Source organism: Prionailurus bengalensis, chromosome D1, assembly GCF_016509475.1.
Source record: "Prionailurus bengalensis isolate Pbe53 chromosome D1, Fcat_Pben_1.1_paternal_pri, whole genome shotgun sequence".
NCBI lineage: Eukaryota > Metazoa > Chordata > Mammalia > Carnivora > Felidae > Prionailurus > Prionailurus bengalensis.
The window spans coordinates 67092654-67113575 of record NC_057346.1 but is presented as its reverse complement, the minus strand read 5'-3'; the positions used below and the strand labels follow the sequence as shown (position 1 = coordinate 67113575).

The 20922-nt window shown below is 35.1% G+C and overlaps 1 protein-coding gene across 1 annotated transcript in view; it reads left to right on the top strand.

The window, feature by feature from the left end:
* SBF2 (SET binding factor 2) overlaps positions 1–20922 on the top strand; it is a 505713-nt gene that overhangs the window by 240120 nt on the left and 244671 nt on the right. Inside the window, exons 4-6 of the mRNA XM_043580629.1 lie at positions 6804–6926; positions 8681–8791; positions 11055–11160. Of these exons, the coding sequence (XP_043436564.1) occupies positions 6804–6926; positions 8681–8791; positions 11055–11160 (340 nt within the window). The remainder of the gene's footprint in view (positions 1–6803; positions 6927–8680; positions 8792–11054; positions 11161–20922) is intronic.

Genomic DNA, 20922 nt, shown 5'->3' with positions numbered 1-20922 from the left:
ACATGATCATTAAGGTTTCAACATGTGTTCTTTGAGAAAATAAAGCTGGAATCTTGAGTCTTTGTGCTCACCATATAAACTTCTAAATTAGGGATTCCATGGAAGTACATTTTATTTAACCTATGAAATTGTAAGCTTAATTTCCATGATCATATAACTCACCAAATAATATAATTTTTCATCTAAAAATGATATTTTATCATTTCTAATATTTTTCGTCAATTTTCACATAGTGGGAAAGGACCTTGAAAAGAACCATTGACTTTGGTGGTTCACAAAATAATTTTCTTGAATTTATGAGAACGTAATTTTGAGTTGGTTAACCTATTAGAAAGGAAACAAACAAGAAGCTTATCTGTAGTTTCCCCACTTCATACAGAAGTTTGTACTCATTATCTCATTTTCTTCAGAGATAAGGTTTAGCTTAATAGTATTTCTCATAATGTTGATATTGTAAGTCAGTCCTAGATGTTCTTAGTCATTTTATAAGATACACCAGAGAATTCTTGAGTACTATCTAACAGTTGATTTGAGTTAATTATGTCTTGGGGATAAAAGATGAACATATTTCAGTGCCAGTGACCATATTCTTCAGTTTATGATGATTAATTTATTAACTGTGATTTATTCACTATATATTAACTGGAGGGTAAAAGGTGTTTTAAAGAAGATATGCAATAAGAATTACTGAAATAAAAGATGCCAAAAAGTAAAACTTCAATAAATTATCATTCTCATGTTTCTTATATGAAAAAGTATATTATAAATTATGTTACCAACTAATAGTGTGAACATAGGAAATGAATTTTAGTTAAGTATGCCTAGCTTAAAAATTTAGTGGTTAGCTCATATTTTTAAAGGTTATATAAGAACTAAAATTAGGAAAATGAAATAGGCAGGATAGATAAATACTACAGTTCAAGCTGGTATGTACATAGTATACTGCCTTTTTTTTTTTAACATTTATTTTTTATTGAGAGAGAGAAAGCATGAGCATGGGAGGGGCAGACACAGAATCTGAAGCAAGCTCCAGGCTCTGAGCTGTCAGCACAGAGCCCTACGCGGAGCTTGAACTCACAAACTGCGAGATCATGACCTGAGCCAAAGTCAGACGCTTAATTGACTGAGCTGCCCAGGCACCCCAGAATACTGCCTTTTTCTAAGGCATTTTCTTTGGATGCTTTGACTTGTCTCATTGTTGGATTTCTTCTTTTCCCTTTCCCTTTCCCTCTGACTGTCCTATTTATTAAGTTCCAGCTCACTATTGTGGACCTCACTGATTTCCCTTCTCAGAGTTTCTCAACACTGTAAATATGAACTTCAAAATGTTACAATTTTGTTTTGCACTTATTACTGTTATTTCACCTGTGTTGGTTTTAGCACTTAAGCTAGATTATAAATTTCCTGACACAAAGAACTGCACCTTATCCTTCTGTGACACATGCTATGTGTCCAGCCACTTAGTAAATGTTTAATAAATAAACACATACTGATACATTACTATTTACTTTTTAAAACTTTAAACTTTTTGTTATAAAGATAATGCAAGAGTAAACATTTTAGCAAATTATTTTTCTCTGGATATGCACATATTTTTATATGGTATGTGAAAACCGTAATCCCATGACCCAGAGACAAATGCTAAGACAAATGCTAGTCTTTTCGTATATAACCTTCCAGGCCTTTTCTCCTCCATATTAAAAATGTAAACGTATTTAACACAAAATACGCACACACACACACACACACACACACACACACAAACACACTGTATACTACTTTTTTAAAGTTTATTTATTTTGAGAGAGAGAGGGTGAGAGTGAGCAGGGGAGAGAAAAAGAGAGAGAGAGAGAGGGAGGGAGAGAGCAAGAGTGAGAGAGAGAGAGAATGAGTGAGAGAATCCCAAGTAGGCTCTGCACTGTCATTGCAGAACCAGTTGTTGGTCTTGATCTAATGACCAGCGCCGAAATCAAGAGTTGGATGCTTAACTGACTGAGCCACCTAGGTGCTCCTCCTTTTATCCTTTTTTAAGCAGAATATTTAAAGAAATACTGTAGGAAGAGTTTTAGTGTGAAATACTATTGTTGAAAATGAGCTTGGCACATTTTGGATATTGGATACAAGTCTTTTCAAGGTAGAAGAGACAGGAATCAAGCATCAAGAGTGCACAAAGATGAGGCTGACATATTCAACCTGAGTGAAAAGATGAACTTCCTAAATATTTTGAGTATGGAGTCAACCCATAAAATCAGTAATCTAATAATTTTTAGCATTTTTGTCTCAGGATACATTTAAAAAGCAATAGTGCTTTTGGGGAAAATTGATATGGTAAGTACTAATTTATCCCATGTTATTGAAGCACAGAGACTGTGACCTACATAGAATGTAAATTACGTAGAAGCTGGGAATCCCACTGGCACATGTAGTCCATGGTAAAAATAAGTAGGAAAAAAATCTATAAGTGGGCAAGTTGTAGCATGTGCTTATGGTGTGTATAAGAGATAAGGTGACCCTGCAAGTCATTGTGAGACAATTCAGTAAACTTAGTGTTTAAGATAAATTTGTATCTTTAATGGCATCTACTAGAATTAGGAATAATCTTAGGTTAGAAAAAGGCTTGCAAGTACTGTTCAGTGAGATAAAATATGTGAAAATGTTTTCTACTATAAAATATAAAATTTCAAAGCATTATTATAACATCTGTTACATTCATAGCCTATGTTTTAAATTTCCTGCTTATTTTTAGATTTCTCACATCTTTTCAGCATGTGAAATACATAATTGTTACACAAAAGATATTCTAGCTGCTGTAATGAATAAACAGTATTCCCTTAAATGATAAATTATTTATAGAAAAATTTTATCAAAACCACCACATTACTGTCTCTTGGAACAAACCTTATTTTAACCAGCAGTTTTGGGGTTTAAATTTTTTTAGTACTACATTTTTAGTACTACATTTTGCTTTGAAAAGAGGAGTATGAATTTTCTCTAAACTTGTGACATTATATTCTCTTTTTTTGTAGAAACATTGTTTATTAATTATAATGAAGTATTTTAATAAGAATTTTGATATTTAATTCATAATTTGACTTAATAAAAACAATTAAGCAATAAATATTAAAAATAATTCCAGTCTTCCAACAGAGATTTGGAGAATTCAGTATTTTAAAAGGATGATGAAAGCTAGATTTAAGGAACACAAACACACACACACACACACACACAAAACAGTCTTTGAAATTAAGCATGAAAACCTGGTGTATTATTATAGTATAAAATCACTAAGAGGGATAGTATATCAGTGTATTATAGTAAACTCAAAGTTATGATCATAAGTAGTAGAGCTTCATCATATTTTATTTCCTTGGGATTCATCTTTTATTAAAAAATATTATAAGGAGTAAAGTTTGCATATAATTTCACTTTTGGGTTTTGGGTTTTTGTTGTTGTTTTTATTCTAAAGTATATATTAATGATGACATAAGATATACTAGATATATATTCTTAGGTAAATATTGCCAGGTAATCTATAAGCAAAAAGTATAACCAAACTAAAATTAGAATTTGGTGCTTATTTACTTCAACCAGAAATCAGAAAGTCTTAATATATTGCAAAATCTCTGATTAAAAAGATAAAATTATTACATAATATGGATGTTAATTGCCCTTAGTATTTTGCATTGCTTTTTTTTGACATTTCTTTTTTTTTTATTTTATTTTTCAATATATGAAGTTTATTGTCAAATTGATTTCCATACAACACCCAGTGCTCATCCCAAAAGGTGCCCTCTTCAATACCCTGCGTTACTTTTTGAGTTGAGATCTAATTACCATGCCATAAAATCCATCCTTTTAAAGTGTGCAATTTAGTCTTTTTAGTATATTAAAAAAAATTTTTTTAACCATAGTACTGCATTTTGCTTTGAAAAGTGGAGTATGAATTTTTTCTAAACTTGTGACATTGTATGCTTATAGGGGAGCTGTTAGAATTAAGAATAACAACATCTTATGATTTATAATACAGTTATGAAATAAAAGCCAACCTCTGTAATAAAAAGTGATATAAATAAAAATGGAATTGTTTTTTACTTAATACAGATTTACACTACACTGGCGCTTTTTTTCTTTTTTGTTAATAACTATTCCATTTAGTGAATGTTTAGTTAAAGAATAGCTTTAAGAAAAGACCAATGCATTCTATTTTGTGTTTTGGTCAAAGTAGGTTAATGGTTATTTATTTGAAATGGTTATCTACTTAGTCAAGCTGACTTCTAATGGTACTCTAGGGAATTTATCACAATCTCATAAAATGGATAGCTTTATCTTTTTGAGGAATTTTAGTCGTTCTTTTGTCATTTCAAATTTGTTAGTAATCCATGAAGAATATGATTCATTATGTGTGGAAATATTTGGTAAATTCATATTCATCACATTTTTATTATTTCTAAGGATTTTAGAAACCAGCCAACCTTTTAGCTTTTGCTTTATAACAGATGAAAATCTTTCAAGAGCATAGGGACCTTATGACACATATAAAAAGTAAACAGATAGTTCCCTTTGGATATGTGCATTCCATAGACATCTAATACTTGATTATATTTCACTGTACTAGAAAATATACGAGCTCCAATGGAGATAGAAAATATAGTTTTTGGCCTCTATAAGTGAGGGGGGCGGGGGAGAGACTTTCCTTGGTGAACTAGCCAGAAAGTTATTCCAAGAAAATTCATTCCTGCATGTATGCAGTGAACAAAAATTAATAAAGTATCAACCATGTGCCCAGCTCTTGTTTTAGGAACTGGGAAATTACTAGTGAACAAGACAGAAATCCTGGGCATCATTAAGCATATTTTAGTGGAGGAGACAGACAAACAAAAAACAAGATAAGCGTGGGGCACCTGAGTGGCTCAGTCGGTTAAGCATCCAACTTTGGCTCAGGTCATGATCTCACAGTTTGTGAGTCCAAGCCCCACTTCGGGCTCAGAGCCTGGAGCCTACTTCGGATTCTGTGTCTCCCTCTCTCTCTGCCTGTTCCCCACTCGCACTCACCCTCTCTCTTAAAAATAAACATTAAAAAAAATTTAAAAAAAAACAAGATAAGTGAAATAGGTTAATATGTTGGATGGTAACAAGTGCCAAGGAGAAAAATAAAGCAAGGAAAGAAAATAGAGAATGTTAGTGAATTGGGATTTTAATTAGGGTGCCAGCAAAGGCTTAACAGATGAGAAGTCACTTGAACGAAGACCTATTGGAGATGAGGGAATTCATCATTAGAGTATCTGTGGGAAGAGTATTTCAGGAAAAGGAATAACAGACAGTGCTTAAGAGCCTTAGTTGGGAGCATGCCCAGCATGTTTGAAGAGCAACAAGGAAGCAAACTGGGGCTAAGGAGGAATAGGAGAGACTGAAGGAGATTGTTAAAATAATCCAGACAAGCAATGATGGTGGCTCATAATACTGTGGTAGGAGTGGAGGTGGTGAGCATTCAGGATTTGCTGACAGTTTGGATATGGGGCATGAAGGGAGAGGAATCCAGATTTTTGATTTGCCAAATGGACAGGTAGGATTTCCATTAACTGAGACTCAATACTGTAGGAGGAATGGAGTTTGAGGAGAAAGATTGGAGCTATGGTTGGGACATGTTTAAGATACCTGTTAGTCATCTAAGTGGACAGGTCAAGCAGGCAATTGGATTTGGCATTTTGGGGAGAGGTTGGTGGGAGAAATGAGTTGGAGGATGTGTGATATATCGGTGAACTGTGCTAAGAATTAAAAGAAAAATAAGTATAGGAAAGGCTTCAGGAAGGAAGACAGATTTTTGAGCTGCAAATTTGATTAATGGAAAAGAAAAAACATTCTAGTTAGGGAAAATGTCCTGGCATCTTAGAATATCATCTAGAAATTAATCTGAATGCTTTACTACCTTGTCTTTTTTTTAATTTTATTTATAAGTTTTATAGTGCATCATATAGTATAATGGAACAGTAGGTGCACAGGAAATACTTGTTGACACATAATGAGAACAAAAGTTTTCAAAGTTTATTTCATTAACCAGTATTTTTAGTCATTGTAATGTAGGGTATTTTTTTATTATAGATGTTTTTATTGTGCTAAAATGTACATGACATAGATTTGCCATTTTAACCATTATTAAGTGTACATTTCCATGGCAGTAAGTACATTCTGAAACTTAGTTTTGTGTAGAAAGATACTTTCTCTTCTCAAAAAAGTCAACATTGTTGCTTATGAGCAGAAGGAATTTAGAGCTGATTGGGTTTCACTTCTAAGAGCACTGAGCATTCTGTAAGCCTTAGAATCCTAAATGAGCATCACTTTTGTTTGAAAGATTGGTACAAGTAGAAAAACAAGAATGAAAATTAGTGCCTTCTAAAATAGATCTTTTCTTAAAAACTGACTCTCCATTTAAGTGAGTATCATTTTTAGTTGTTTGGGTCACTATCTAAAATAATGTTAATGTGTCTTCTTTACCTTTGATTCCCGATCTCACATAGAAACCAAATGCTCACATAAAGTTGTGGTATATATCTGGAGCATAAGGAGCTTTTCAAAATTGAAATAAGCATGGCTTCCTTTATAATTTCTTTGTCTACTTACTTCTTAGATTCCTGTCAAAGTATGTATCTTTATTTTTAGTTTGAGTTTTGTAAATTATATTATAAATTATATTTTATAAATAATTTTAGATTTTGTAAATTACATGAAAATGTGTGATATGTCTATCTTTTGTGAATTATAAATCTAGAAATTCTGTCTGTTCATTTCAGTGCATCTTTTTCTAGGGAACAAAGAAGGAAGAGATTGAAGGTGAAGTGGAAGGGTCTGGTTTAATTCAGCCCGCAGAAGTATTTGCTCCCAAAAGCCTGGTGTTGGTATCCAGATTAGATTATCCAGAAATTTTTAGGGTAAAGAACTCATAGTTGTCATTATTGATTTGTATTATTGTGTGAATCTGCTTTGAGTGAATCATGGTAACAAGATTTTGTATTTAAAATATCTTTGAATTGATTTAGAGGTTCATCAATAAAATAAATGTAGTGTTAATAGAAAAAAATGTATTCATGTTGGATGAAATACATACCTAGATTAATGTAACTATTTAAACTTATAAGGATGTAGTGTTTGTTTTTAAATAGATCCCATGGCTACTGACTCCAAAATTTATGAATCTAAAAGAAATCATTTGATTGCCTGTAGCAAATTTAAAATGTATTAGCAGTATAACAACTTTGTGTTTTTATTTACCTTCTTTTGAGGAGACCAGGCTCAGTAAATAGATTGAATATCTAAATCTCAAATAGTTTTGGTCTCCAACATAGCTTTAAAATATTGTTTACTTCCAGATATTGTCTCTTTGAGACACTCAGAATTTTTAAATGCAAAAAAATATTTTTTATACATTTAAGCTTTGAAAGAAGAGGGCTTACTTTTCTTATTTCAGTTGCTACCTTTAGTAATAGTAATGTTGATTATTGTCCGAAATCACAGATGTCTTTGGAAAATATATAAAATATACCTTAAAATTTCTGCGGCGCCTGGGTGGCTCAGTCAGTTAAGTGTCCGACTTTGGCTCAGGTATGATTTCACGGTTCGTGAGTTCGAGCCCCACGCCGGGTACTGTGCTGACAGCTCAGAGCCTCGAGCCTGCTTTGGATTCTGTGTGTGTCTCTCTCTGTTTCTCCCCTACTCGCACGGTCTCTCTCAAAAATAAATAAAGGTTTTTAAAAATTTAAAAATATACCTTAAAATTTCTGAAGGACTTGGGAAATTAATACATAATTTCTGGAAAACTTTTCCATATTCTTGAGATTATATATATTGTAGAAGAATTAACTTAGTGTCAAGATTTCAATGACAATGGGTAACTTCTAACAAATACTAATTTTTCTTTTTTTTTTTTTAATGTTTATTTTTGGGAAAGAGAGAGACAAATACAGAGTACAAGTAGGGGAGGGGCAAAGAGAGAGTCACAGATTCTGAAGCAGGCTCCAGGCTCTGAGCTGTCAGCACAGAGTTCGATGCGGGGCTCAAACTCATGGACCACAATAATGACCTGAGCTGAAGTTGGACGCTTAACCGACCAAACCACCCAGGCATCCCTACTAATTTTTCATAGTCACAAATTTTAATAAACTGAAAGATTCATAAAGATTGCATTTTATCTTCCATTTTACCACCTACCTTCTTCTGAGCTTACAGTGTTAATTATATCTTGTCTCTATTTTGCTAACCTCTGATAATTTACAAAATTTTTTTCTGTAGAACAAATATTCTGAATTTATAAGAATCACAAAGCAATAACATTTTGAAATTTTTATCTTGAAGTTTGACTTTTTGCAAAGTAGGCTGAGACCACAACAGTTTTAAGCCCTACAAATTTGCTAGAGTGTTTATCTCAGCACAAACACCTGTTTTACAAATTATGGTTCTGCCTTTTATAAACTCATCGCAAAAGCTCATTTAGAGCTTCTGGTCAAGGAGGAAAATTTAATAAACTTAATAACATTTGCTGCTTAAAACTTATTCCATGGTCACTGTGGAATATACTTTACTGGCTTCAAAAAGAAATTTCCTTAAGAACAGATGTCACAGCAATTTATTTTTTAATGCTTATTTTTTCCATGAAAAAGTAATCTCTTCTTTCATCTTCTCTTTGTAGGCTTGCCTAGGTTTGATCTACACTGTATATGTGGATAGTTTGAATGTCTCCTTGGAAAGTCTCATTGCAAACCTGTGCGCGTGCCTTGTCCCAGCGGCTGGAGGGTCTCAGGTAAATAGAATAAAAAGGGAGATGAAGAGGGCCTGTTCCTCTTCTCCTCTGCTCCAGTTAATTTAATTTTTGAAGAACAGAAAAAAATGGAATTCCTTAAATATTTTCATTTTAAAGAAGATCTTAGTTAAGCATTGTCCCTATGGTCTGCCTTCTAGAGACCCAAGATTCCATTCTCTTCTTAGGTCATAAGGTTAGTTTTAACACAGGGCTCACCTTTCACATAGCATAATTAGAAGTCATATTTTGTGTAACTTGAACTCTAGTTTACGTTTTCTTGGAAATATTCGTTTTAAGCTGAACATTTAAAATGTCTCCTTTCTACCTTTATTACTCCTCTATACAGCTATGGCTCATTTCATTAACTTATATCAAAATGTTTTTTAGTGATAAAAATTAGAAAAACTCTAAACTACCTTTAGAAATATTAATGTTGATGACCATCCAAAATCACAGATCTTTTCCGGAAAGTATAAGCTATCCCTTAAAATTTCCCAAGGTTTTTGTCATATTTGAGCCTCATATGAGGACATTAAATTCTTTTACTGACATAAAAATTTCTCAGAGTAGTCATCTTGTTTGTCTTAAGATTTTAATTTTCATCTCTGCGGTCGAAAAATAAGAACCTGAGCTTTTATGCCTCAATGTTTCCAGGGCACCATAGTTAAAAAAAAAAAAAAAAAAAAGACTTCCTTCACTTATTTTGCTTATTCTTGTGTAATGTTGTGGAAGAGGACAGCCCTCTAAAAATTACATTGTTTATCCTCCTCAGTCTGACAGAGATGATACTTGCTATGAAACTGACATTTTTTTCCCTTGCCCTTTGTCTTTTTTTTAATACGAAATTTATTATCAAATTTGTTTCCATACAACTCCCAGTACTCATCCCAACAGGTGCCCTCCTCGATGCTCATCACCCACTTTCCTCTCTCTCCCACCCCCCCATCAACCCTCAGTTCTTTCTCTTTTAACTCTTTGGTCTTACCTGGTGTCCTGTTACTCTTAAGTTTTTATCCTCTTGTCTTCCTCCTATTCCCTCCTCCCTCATTCTTCCCTTACTACAAAGGCAGAATAGAAGATGTAAGTTTGGTTACAAATGAACCTAAACTTTAAAGCTGTGGAATTATTTTATGGAACTTTCTCATGTGGGATTTATTTTGACTTTATTATGTTAATTTATTTTTTAATTTAAAAAACTTTTTATTGTGGCTGCTAGATGTTTGAAAATATTACATATGTGGTTCATGTTACATATTTTACATATGTCAATAAAACTTTATTGACATATAATTGGCATAAAAATGGTGACTTTAATATTTTCTTATTTTTTAGTTAAGTATGATTGTCACTAATTTTTGTTTCTCCATTGTTATTAAATTTTCAGCTTTCTAATTACTGAATTTTCTCATACCATATTCATTTGGGCACAATGTAATTTGAATATTTTTGGTTTCATCATTACTCTTGCATCTATTAATTGGATCTTATAGGCTCATCATTACTCTAAATTTGGACTTCAAAAAAAGTTGGTTTTTTTTTACATTTTTTATTTATTTATTTTATTTAAAAAAATTTCTAACGTTTATTCATTTTTGAGAGACAGAGAGAGACAGAGCACAAGTGGGGGAAGGGCAGAGTGTCAGCACAGAGCCCAATGCGGGACTCAAACTCAGGAACTGTGAGATCATGACCTGAGCCGAAGTCGGGCACTCAACCAACTGAGCCACCCAGGTGCCCCATATTTTTTATTTTTGAGAGAGAGAGAGACAGAGCACGAGTGGGGGAGGGGCAGAGAGAGAGTGAGACACAGAATCCGAAGCAGGCTCCAGGCCCCAAGCTGTCAGCACAGAGCCCGATGCGTGGCCTGAACCCATGGACCCGTGAGATCATGACCTGAGCCGAAGTTGGACGCTTAACCGACTAAGCCGCCCAGGCACCCCCCCAAAAAGTTTTTTTTTAATTTTATTTTGAGAGAGAGATAGAGAGCAAGTGGAGAAGGGACAGAGAGAGAGGGAGATAGAATCCCAAGCAGGCTCTGCACTGCTAGCACAGAGCCCCATATGGGCCTCAAACTCACAAACCTCGAGATCATGACCTGAGCCGAAGTTGAGAGTCAGATGCTTAACAAAACTGAGCCACCCAGGCTTCCCCCCAAAAAACATTTTTTAAAATAAATTTGAACTTTCAAAGGATTTTTTTTGTTTTAAGAAAATGAGAGAAATCATTTATGTTTGTGTATGTGTGTTTTTCACCCATTCTGCAGAAGCTGTTCTCCTTGGGTGCAGGAGACAGACAGCTGATCCAGACTCCTTTGCATGACAGTCTTCCTGTCACAGGCACTAGTGTGGCTCTCCTGTTCCAGCAGTTGGGTATGTCTTTTCTCCCATTGTCAGTGTCCTCTTGTAGAAGCCTATGAAAAAAAGATTTATCTGAAACTCATGTCACCTGACATAAATCAAGAAAATAAAAAGCTAATGATTAAATACCTGATATATAAAATATATAATTTTATGGGTCTTAATCTTAAATGGTATTCATTCTTTACTTTCTTTTTTTTTTTTTTTAAGTTTTAACCCTGGCCTCTTTTGCTCTGGAGTCAATTCGACTTTTAGAAAATAGGCAGATTTTCTTTATGCTTTCAAAAATGAATAGATAGTATAGTTTGCTTTTCCTTAGATGAATTAGTTTTGTACAGTCCTTGTCAGATGGAACTAAAAGTCCCATTCTTCTAATCTATCACCTGGATCAGGACTTTATCTTCAATTTTCTAGCAATGGCAAGGCTGAAGAATTGTGGGGAGGACATCAGAAAAAGTACCCTCTATCCATTGGATACCTTGTACTTCATTTAGGGAGTAGTATAAAAATTTTTTTCAAAATTTTTTTTCTTTTTTTTTTAATGTTCATTATTTATTTTTGAGAGAGAGAGAGACAAACCGACAGACAGACGGACAAACAGAGCATGAGCAGGGGAGGGGCAGAAAGAGAGGGAGTCACAGAATCCGAAGCAGGCTCCAGGCTCCAAGCTGTCAGCATAGAGCCTGATGGGGGCTTGAACTCATGAACCGCAAGATCATGACCTGAGCAGAAGTCAGACATTTAACCAACTGAGCCACTCAGACGTCCTAATTTTTTTTCCAAAAATTCATTTAAATTCTAGTTAGTTGACATATGGTGTAGTATTGTTTTCAGGAGTAGAATTTAGTGATTCATCACTTACATACAACACCCAGTGCTCAACACAAGTGCCTACCTTAATGCCTATCACTCATCTAGCCCATCCCCCACCCCCCTCCCTCCATCAACCCTCAGTTTGTTCTCTATCATTAAGTCTCTTAATGATAGAGTCTCTTATGATTTGGGATGCCTGGGTGGCTCAGTTGATTGGGCGTCCAACTCAGGTCATGATCTCAGCTCGTGAGTTTGAGCCCTGTGTCTGGCTCTGTGCAGACAGCTTGGAGCCTGGAGCCTGCTTCAGATTCTGTCTCCCTCTCTCTCTGCCCCTTACCTGCTTATGCTCTGTCTCTTTCTCAAAAATAAATAAACATAAAATTTTTTTAATAGAGTCTCTTATGGTTTGTTTCCGTCTCTTTTTTTCCCCCTTTCCATATATTCATTTCTTAAATTGCACACATGAGAGAAATCTCATGGCATTTGTCTTTCTCTGACTTATTTTACTTAGCATAATACTCTCTAGCTCTAGCCATGTCATTGCAAAAGGCAAGATTTCATTCCTTTAGATGACTGAGTAGTAGTCCATTGTGTGTATATATCACCTCTTCTTTATCCATTCATTAGTCATTGGACACTTGGGCTCTTTCCATAGTTTGGCTATTATTGATAATGCTGCTATAAACATTGGGATACATGTACCCCTTCAGATCTGTATTTTTGTGTCCTTTGGGTAAATAACCTAGTAATACAATTGCTGGATTGTAGGGTAGTTCTATTTTTCACTTTTGAGGAATCTGCATACTATTTTCCAGAGTGGCTGCGCCAGTTTGCATTCCCACCAACAGTGCAAGAGGGTTCCCCTTTCTCTGCATCCTTGCTAACTTATTGTTATGTTGTTAATTTTACTTACTACTTATGTTGTTAATTTTAGCCATTCTGACAGGTGTGAGATGGTATCTCATTGTGGTTTTGATTTGTATTTCCCTGATGATGAGTGATGTTGAGTATCTTTTCATATGTCTGTTAGTCATCTGGATGTCTTCTTTGGAAAAATGTGCCTTCATGTCTTCTGCCCATTTTTTAAGTGCATTATTTGGGGGTTTTTTGGATGTTGAGTTTGATAAGTTCCTTATAGATTTTGGATACTAACACTTTATCAGATATGTCATTTGCAAGTATCTTATCCTGTTCCATAGGCTGCATTTTGGTTTTGTTGATTGGTTCCCTCCCTGTGCAGAAGCTTTTTGTCTTGATGAAGTCCCAATAGTTCATTTTTGCTTTTGTTTCCCTTACCTCCGGTGACATATCTAGCAACAAATTGCTCTGGACCAGGCCAAAGAGGTTGTTACCTGTTTTCTTCTCTAGGATTTTTTTTTTCTTCTTCTTCTCTAGGATTTTGATAGTTTCCTGTCTCACATTTAGGTCTTTGATCCATTTTGAATTTATTTTTGTGTATGGTGTAAGAAAGTGGTCCAGTTTCATTCTTCTCTTGCTGTCCAGTTTTCCCAGCATGATTTGTTGAAGAGACTGTCTTTTTCCTACTGGATATTCTTTTTTTATTATTATTCTCAAGTTAGTTAACATACAGTTCAGTCTTGTCTTCAGGAGTAGAACCCAGTGATTCATCTCTTACACATGACACCCAGTGCTCATCCCAAAAAGTGCCCCCCTTAGTGTCTGTCACCCATTTAACCCCCGCCCCCACCATCAACCCTCAGTTTGTTCTCCGTATTTAAGAGTCTCTTCTTTCCTGCTTCATTGAAGATTAGTTGACCATATAGTTGTAGATAGTATAACTTTAAAGTGAGGATGTTTCTGATCACGGCTGCCTGAGATTCCTGTTTACCTCTTACTTGTCCTTTATATGTGCCTACATATGAGTGTCCCATTCTCCTTGATTCAGTCTTTGTCAGTGTTCTCCATCTGTCTTTGGGTCTTTTTTTAGTTACACTGGAACCTTCCCTTCTTTAGGGCTCATATTCTGCATCCCTATGGAATTATTCCTTATACAAAACTCCTGCCCTCTTGTTTCCTTTCTATAATCATGCTGAATTTTGCTGCTTGCTCAGCTCTATAACTTATCCCTTCTTTTTCATGAAAGGCCCCATCCTTATTCTTCTGCTGTGACTTCAATTGTCAAATTTAGAAAGCCTCAGAAGAAATTAATGTAAATATATGCGGAGTTTTATAGTATCCTAATAAAGATGAATGGTGATACCAATCCCCAAGTAGTAGTTTTTCTCCCATTACATCTATTTCCTTTCAGAAGTTCAAACACTAAAAAATCACCTATCCCTTTTTCTCTCCCCTCTGAAAGATTCTACTCAGTCATTTCAGTGAAGTCCTAATTTAATTAAACCTTTTTTTTTTAAGTGTATGAAATAGATAACCTCTCACTGGTGGCACTTACTTCTCTAAAGAATATCTTATTTATTAAATCCTCCTGCCATATACTTTTAGAAAATATTTTAGGGGCTTCATGGACTACCTGCAGCCTGTCCATGGTCCCTCCTAACCATTGACTTAGTTGATTTTAGCCAAACACTATTCCTGTGACTTTTTTACTTTTAGAAGAGGCTGTATACCTCTAAAGGGTCAATCAAAGCAAAGATTTACCATGAAGAGGAATAGAATAATAATGACACAAATATAATAATATCACATTCCCAAATGCTACCTTTTATCTTAATGAGTGCCTTACAAGCCTCGCATGTTTTTGAGTTTTTACAATGATTTGATGAGGGGAGGAGAAGGATGTTACTGACATTCAGTGCCCATGACCAGGGATATTAAACATCCCTCATGCATGATGTATGTGCACCAGAAGAGTTTTTACTTCAAAAACACTGGTAGCACTCCCACTGAGAAAAACTACAATAAAGTATAAATTTATAAAACCTGTATCTCTCTTCAGGTAACAGTGGTCTGTGTAACTTAGACTAACCCTCTTAGCAATAACTACTAGAAAAGCTATGTAAATATAAGCATCATCTTCTTGAAAGTATCAGAAGCAGTAAAGGTGACTAAACCATGGTCCGAGAAAAGAAGGAAACCTAGAGAAGTGAGCCAGACATTTGGGACCAGTTTTTCCCAGAGCATCAGTTGATTTTGGAAGAAGTAACTGAAAAGCTGTCCACACACTATCGATATCCCGTAGGGATGGGGGAAATTGAGTTCAGGTTTACCAAGGGACATTTCTTTAAAAGCTGTCATCCTTTGAGTTGAGACTACAAAGGACCACAGCTGAGGAATGAGTCAAGGTCTACATAAGGTCCCTTGAGGAACTGAAGTGGAACTTGAGATCATTTTAGTTCCTTAAAATGGATTCTAGTGATCCTTGATGCTACTATAGTATATAGCTATATAGTACCTGTAAAAGAAAATCCTCTCTGGAGCAAGATAACTGCATTCTAGGCCTTAAGTATACCTGTAAAATTTTATATATAAATATTCCCAACACTCAACTAAAACTAGCCAGAAACACAGAGGACTAATCCTTTATGAAAGAAATACAGAAGAAACCATAGACAGGGGCACTTAGAAAATAGTTACCAGATTCACATATTAAAATAACTATGCTTAAATATTGAAGGAGATAAACAGTCAAGAGTGAGAATTTGGGGAGTGGCATCAGCAAGATGTTAGAACAAGAAGTCCTAGTCCTTCTTCCACAGAAACATTGCTTTAACAATGATGTACCGTTCAAAATGCAATCCAGCTAAGAATTTGCAGTGAGCACACAGCTGAGTACAGACAGACACGTTAAAATGGGTAAGGAGAGCAGCGTCACTTTTTCTTGTCAGCTTCTCCCCCAAGCTTGCACAGCTCAGCACAGGGAGAGGATGCCCCAGCTTGCAGCTCCTTGGGGGAGAGGGAAGGAGAAGAGTAGAGTATGTATTCAATTTTCCAGCTTTTTGGAGGGCTGCCTGAGGGTGAGACTGGTCCCTGTCTTACCTCTTTTGGAGCACTGACAGGATTGGCATGGTTTCGATGCCACTGAGAACAAAGAAGAGTAAAGGGTAGCTTTCTGTACCATCATTGCTTGTCACAGGTGGAGAAGATGCACAACTTGGGGTATATCCCATGGGAAGGAGGAAGAGGAAAAACAGCAGTCTAACTTTTCAGAGAGCTGCCTGAATATTGACAGAGTTGTAGAGGAATTGTAACTTTAATTCACTGCTGATGAGAATGTGAATTGGAGCACAGTTTGATTTACTAAAAAGTTAAATAAACCAAATAATCTAGCCATTCTACTCTTAAACCTTCTACTCCATTTACCTAAGGAAAATGGTAACATTGTCCATAAAATATTTGTACATGAATGTTCATTTCCATATTTTTATGGATATTTTAAAAACTAGGAACAAGCTCAGTCTGGATCAGTGGCAGTGGTTAATGGTGATGATAATACATAAATAATCTGGTATATCCATACAGTGCAGTACTACTAAGCTACATAATGAATTATTGAGACATGGTATAGCATAGATTAATCTGAAAATAATTATGCTGAATTTAAAAAGTCATACAAAAAAGAATTTATACTGTATGATTTGGTTTCTATAAAGTTCTAGAAAATGCAGTCTCTGCGGTAATAGAATAGTTGCTTTGGGGGTGAGAAAAGAAGGATTACAAAGAGATATAAGGAAACTTTTTTTTTAATGTTTATTTATTTTTGAGAGAGAGATAGAGACAGAGCGCAAGCAGGGGAGGAGCAGAGAGAGAGGGAAACACAGAATCTGAAGCCCGCTCCAGGCTCTGAGCTGTCAGCACAGAACCTGACATGGGGCTTGAACTCACAAACCATGAGATCATGACCTGAGCCGAAGTTGGATGCTTAACCAACAGAGCCACCAAGGTACCCCAAGTATGAGGAAACTTTGGAATGTTGTGTTCATTATCTTGATTGTGGTGATGGTTTTACAGGTATGCATATATATGTCAAAGTATATCAAATTCTACAAGTGAATTAAAAATATATATTCATACAAGAGCTTATACATGAATTTTCATAGCAGCATTATTCATAATAGCCAAAAAAATGGAAACAAGCCAAAGGTCCATCAACTCATAAATGGATAAACAAATTTTGGTATATTTATATAAATGGATTATTATTGAGCCATAATAAGGAATGAATTTTTGATATGTGCTACAAATGGACAAATCTTGAAAACATTATGTGAAGTGAAAGAAGCAAGACTCAAAAGGTCTTATATTGTATAATCCCATTTATATGAAATGTGTACAACAGGCAAATCCACAGAGACAGGAAGTAGATTAAAGGTTGCCAGGAACTGGTGGGGGAGGGGACAGTGGAGTGACTGATAAGGAGAATGGGGTTTCTCTTCAGGTCATGAAATTGAGTTAGAGACTGGTGATGGTTTTACAACCTAAGCCTATTCTAAAAACCACTGAATTGTATTCTTTATAAGGGCAAGTTTATGGTATATGAATTATATCTCAATAAAGAAAAAACTTCTTGGTCAGAAGAATTCAGAAGCCATCTTGAAGAGGCTTGCAACTGATCTGATGGTATAATTTGAGCTTCATAAATGATGGTAATTGCAATTGATTGAAACCCAGCAAATATTTTTAAATCCATGAATTCATAATAATATTAAATGAAAAATTATTACCTTAGAACATAATGGAACCAATTTGTTATCTTGAAAACTTATCAGTAAAGGAAAAGAGGGGCACCTGGGTGGCTCAGTCGGTTAAGCGTCCGACTTCGGCTCAGGTCATGATCTCACGGCTTGTGAGTTTGAGCCCTGTGTCCAGCTCTGCGCTGACAGCTCAGATCCTGGATCCTCTTCGGATTCTGTGTCTTTCTCTCTCTCTCTCTGCCCCTCCCCCGCTCACACTCTGTCTCTCAAAAATAAACATTAAAAAAAAATAGTTTTTTAAATAAAGGAAAAGAATCTAGCATTTATTCTGCCTTGTTTATATGACTATATAATACAGGACAACCCAATAGTAGATGAGGAGAATTGTGTCTTTTTTAAAGTATTCTATCAAAGTGCACCTGGGGGCTCAGTCGCTTAAGCATCCTGCTCTTGGTTTCAGCTCACATCATGATCTCATGGTTTGTGAGTTTGAGCCCTGCATCGGGCTCGGTGCTGACACTGCAGAGCCTGATTGGGATTCTCTCTCTCTCTGCCCCTCCCCTGCTCTCTCTCTCTGTCTCTCTCTCTCTTTCAAAATTATAAGTAAACTTAAAAAAATAAAAATAATAAATAAAAGTATTCTATCAATAAATGAAAAAATTATAGTAACAGAACATCATCATTTTACAGTCTTTAGTAAATGAAGATCTGATAATCAACAAGTGTTATTATAAGAAGGAAAAAAGCAGGTATTATATATCTAGCCTTGCCACACACACTACCTGTAGTTTGGTCAGAGGGATTAATCTGAGTCTGATTTCAGGAAATACAGAAGACAGGGAAACACATTGAAATGCACCAAAAGATGGCAGTTGTCAAAATCTAGGCTCTCAGAAGATGTGGTGTGTGTATATATATGTATGTATGTATATATTGTGTGTATACACACATTGTGTGTATATAATGTGTGTATACACACACACACACACACACACACACACACACACATAATGGAATATTATTCAGCCATAAAAAAGAATGGAATCTTACCATTTATAATAACATGGATGGAGCTAGAGAGTGTAATGCTAAGCAAAATAAGTCAGATAAAGACAAATACCATACTATTTCCCTTATATGTGAAATTTAAGAAATGAAACAAATGAGCACAAGAAAAAAAAGAGAGAGTAACCAAGAAACAGACTCTTAACTATAGAGCACAAACTAATGGTTACCAGAGGGGTGGTAGGTGGGGGGATGGGTGAAATAGGTGAAGGGAATTAAGAGTACACTTATCATAATGAGCACTGAGTAATATATAGTATTGTTGAATCACTGTATTGTACAACTGAAACTGATATAACACTGTATGTTAACTATACTGGAATTAAAGTAAACTTTTAAAAAGTCTGGGTTCACAGAAAATCATTGGTCAAATGTCCCAGGTTCTTTTTTTTTTTTTTTTTTTACTATTTTTAATGTTTATTTATTTTTGAGAGAGACAGACAGAGCACAAGCAGGGGAGGAGCAGAGAGAGAGGAAGACACAGAATCCAAAGCAGGCTCCAGGCGCCATGCTGTCAGCACGGAGCCCAACACAGGGATCAAACTTACAGACTGTGAGATCATGACCTGAGCCGAAGTCAGACACCTAACTGACCAAGCCACCCATGTGCCCCTGTCCCAGGTTCTTTAACAAATAAATTTTAATGAAAGGAAAGGAATGGAGGAATAACTTCAAGGTTAAAAGAGATTTATAACATACCCTATTTTTAATAGAGTGAGATTGAACTATAGTGTCTAGGAATGCACATTTTGGCAATGAAACTATAGAAAAAAAGGAAAATGATTGATAGAATAAAATCAAGATAATGGTTACTTATGGCAGTAGAGAGAGAATTCTGATTGGAGGCACAGGGAAGGGGCCTTTAGGGTTGCTGGCAAAGTTCTCTTTCTCAGCCTAGGTAGTGTTCCTTAATTCTTTAGGATAATTCACTAAGCCACCCATTTTACTTGTATGGTTTTCTATATTTGTGTTTAATCTTTCAATAAAAATATTTTTTAAAAACTTACAAAACTAACTCTTTACATGTATATATTTTATTTAAAAATATATAGTACTTCAACACATTAGAGGTTTTATTCTCAGATAACAAAGTCCAGAGGTAGGCAGTACAGAGCTGATGTGTTGACTCATGATTGTCTTCAGGGATGGTATGGAAATTCTACTCCATAGTTTTTCCTTACTTATTAATAAGGGGTTTTTCCCTTACAAGACTGTGAGCTTTAAGAACTTCTTCTTATTCTGTGTGTCCTCTGTATTTGGCATAGTACCTTAGGCTCAAAAAACATTAATATTTGTTGAATACATGAATGAATACATTAGCCATGAAGAAAACGGCAATCATTATTTTATTAGATGATGTTCTATGTATGGATGAAGTGTGTCGGAATGTATGACTATTAGTCATTTGAAGATCAGATTTCATTATTTTACTCTCTAGTATTTTCAGCTGAATTATCTTTTGCTTACATATTCAAAATTTAATTTTTCAGGGAAAAAATAAGGAAAAGATAAGAAAGGGAAGGAGAGAGAAGGATGCTTCTAAGCGCTGTGTGCAGAGTTGTAGTTTCCAGAGCATGCGGCACTGATAATTCTGTCTAAAGGCATGTTCTTATCACCAGTCATTTTGGTTGGACTGTTGTTGAAGGCCATTATCAGAGTTCACTACCTGGGTTGGGGGTGAGATGGTGGTGGTGGATTTTATAAAGCATAGACAGGAAGCAGATAAGACTGTAAGATTCTTTGTAGCCTTGACCAGTTTTCCTGTGGAAGGTCTAAATGTAATGATAGCATTTCCTTGGTTCTTCTCTCCACGGATTGTTATGATAATGAATTTGTTTTTCACAGTTTGAAAGGTCTCTGCCATTGCCTGAAATAATTATGTGGACTTTTACCATCACCCACCTCATTCCCCATAATTTCCTGTTAATCACCTTCGTCTCTTACTTCCTGTATTATTTATTTGTTCCTTGTAGCCTATCTGAACTATTTTTGTTTACCTGCAGATTTGTGGAAAACTGTAGATGTTTTGTTTTTTTAATGTTAGTAAGATTATATTCACAGGACTGGTTTTTATAGCCCATCTGATTTTTTTGTTTGTTTGTTTAATCCATAGCTGTTTAACTCACATGTCCCTCTTTAACCCAAATAATTTTGTGAAATTTTCATGACATGTTTTGCCATATCTGTTTAGTTATAATTTGGATTTTAACTGCAAATACGCTAATTTTAGAATACTTATTCCCCAGTTTTTTCAGTATCCTATTTTAAAGTATACTTAAAAATG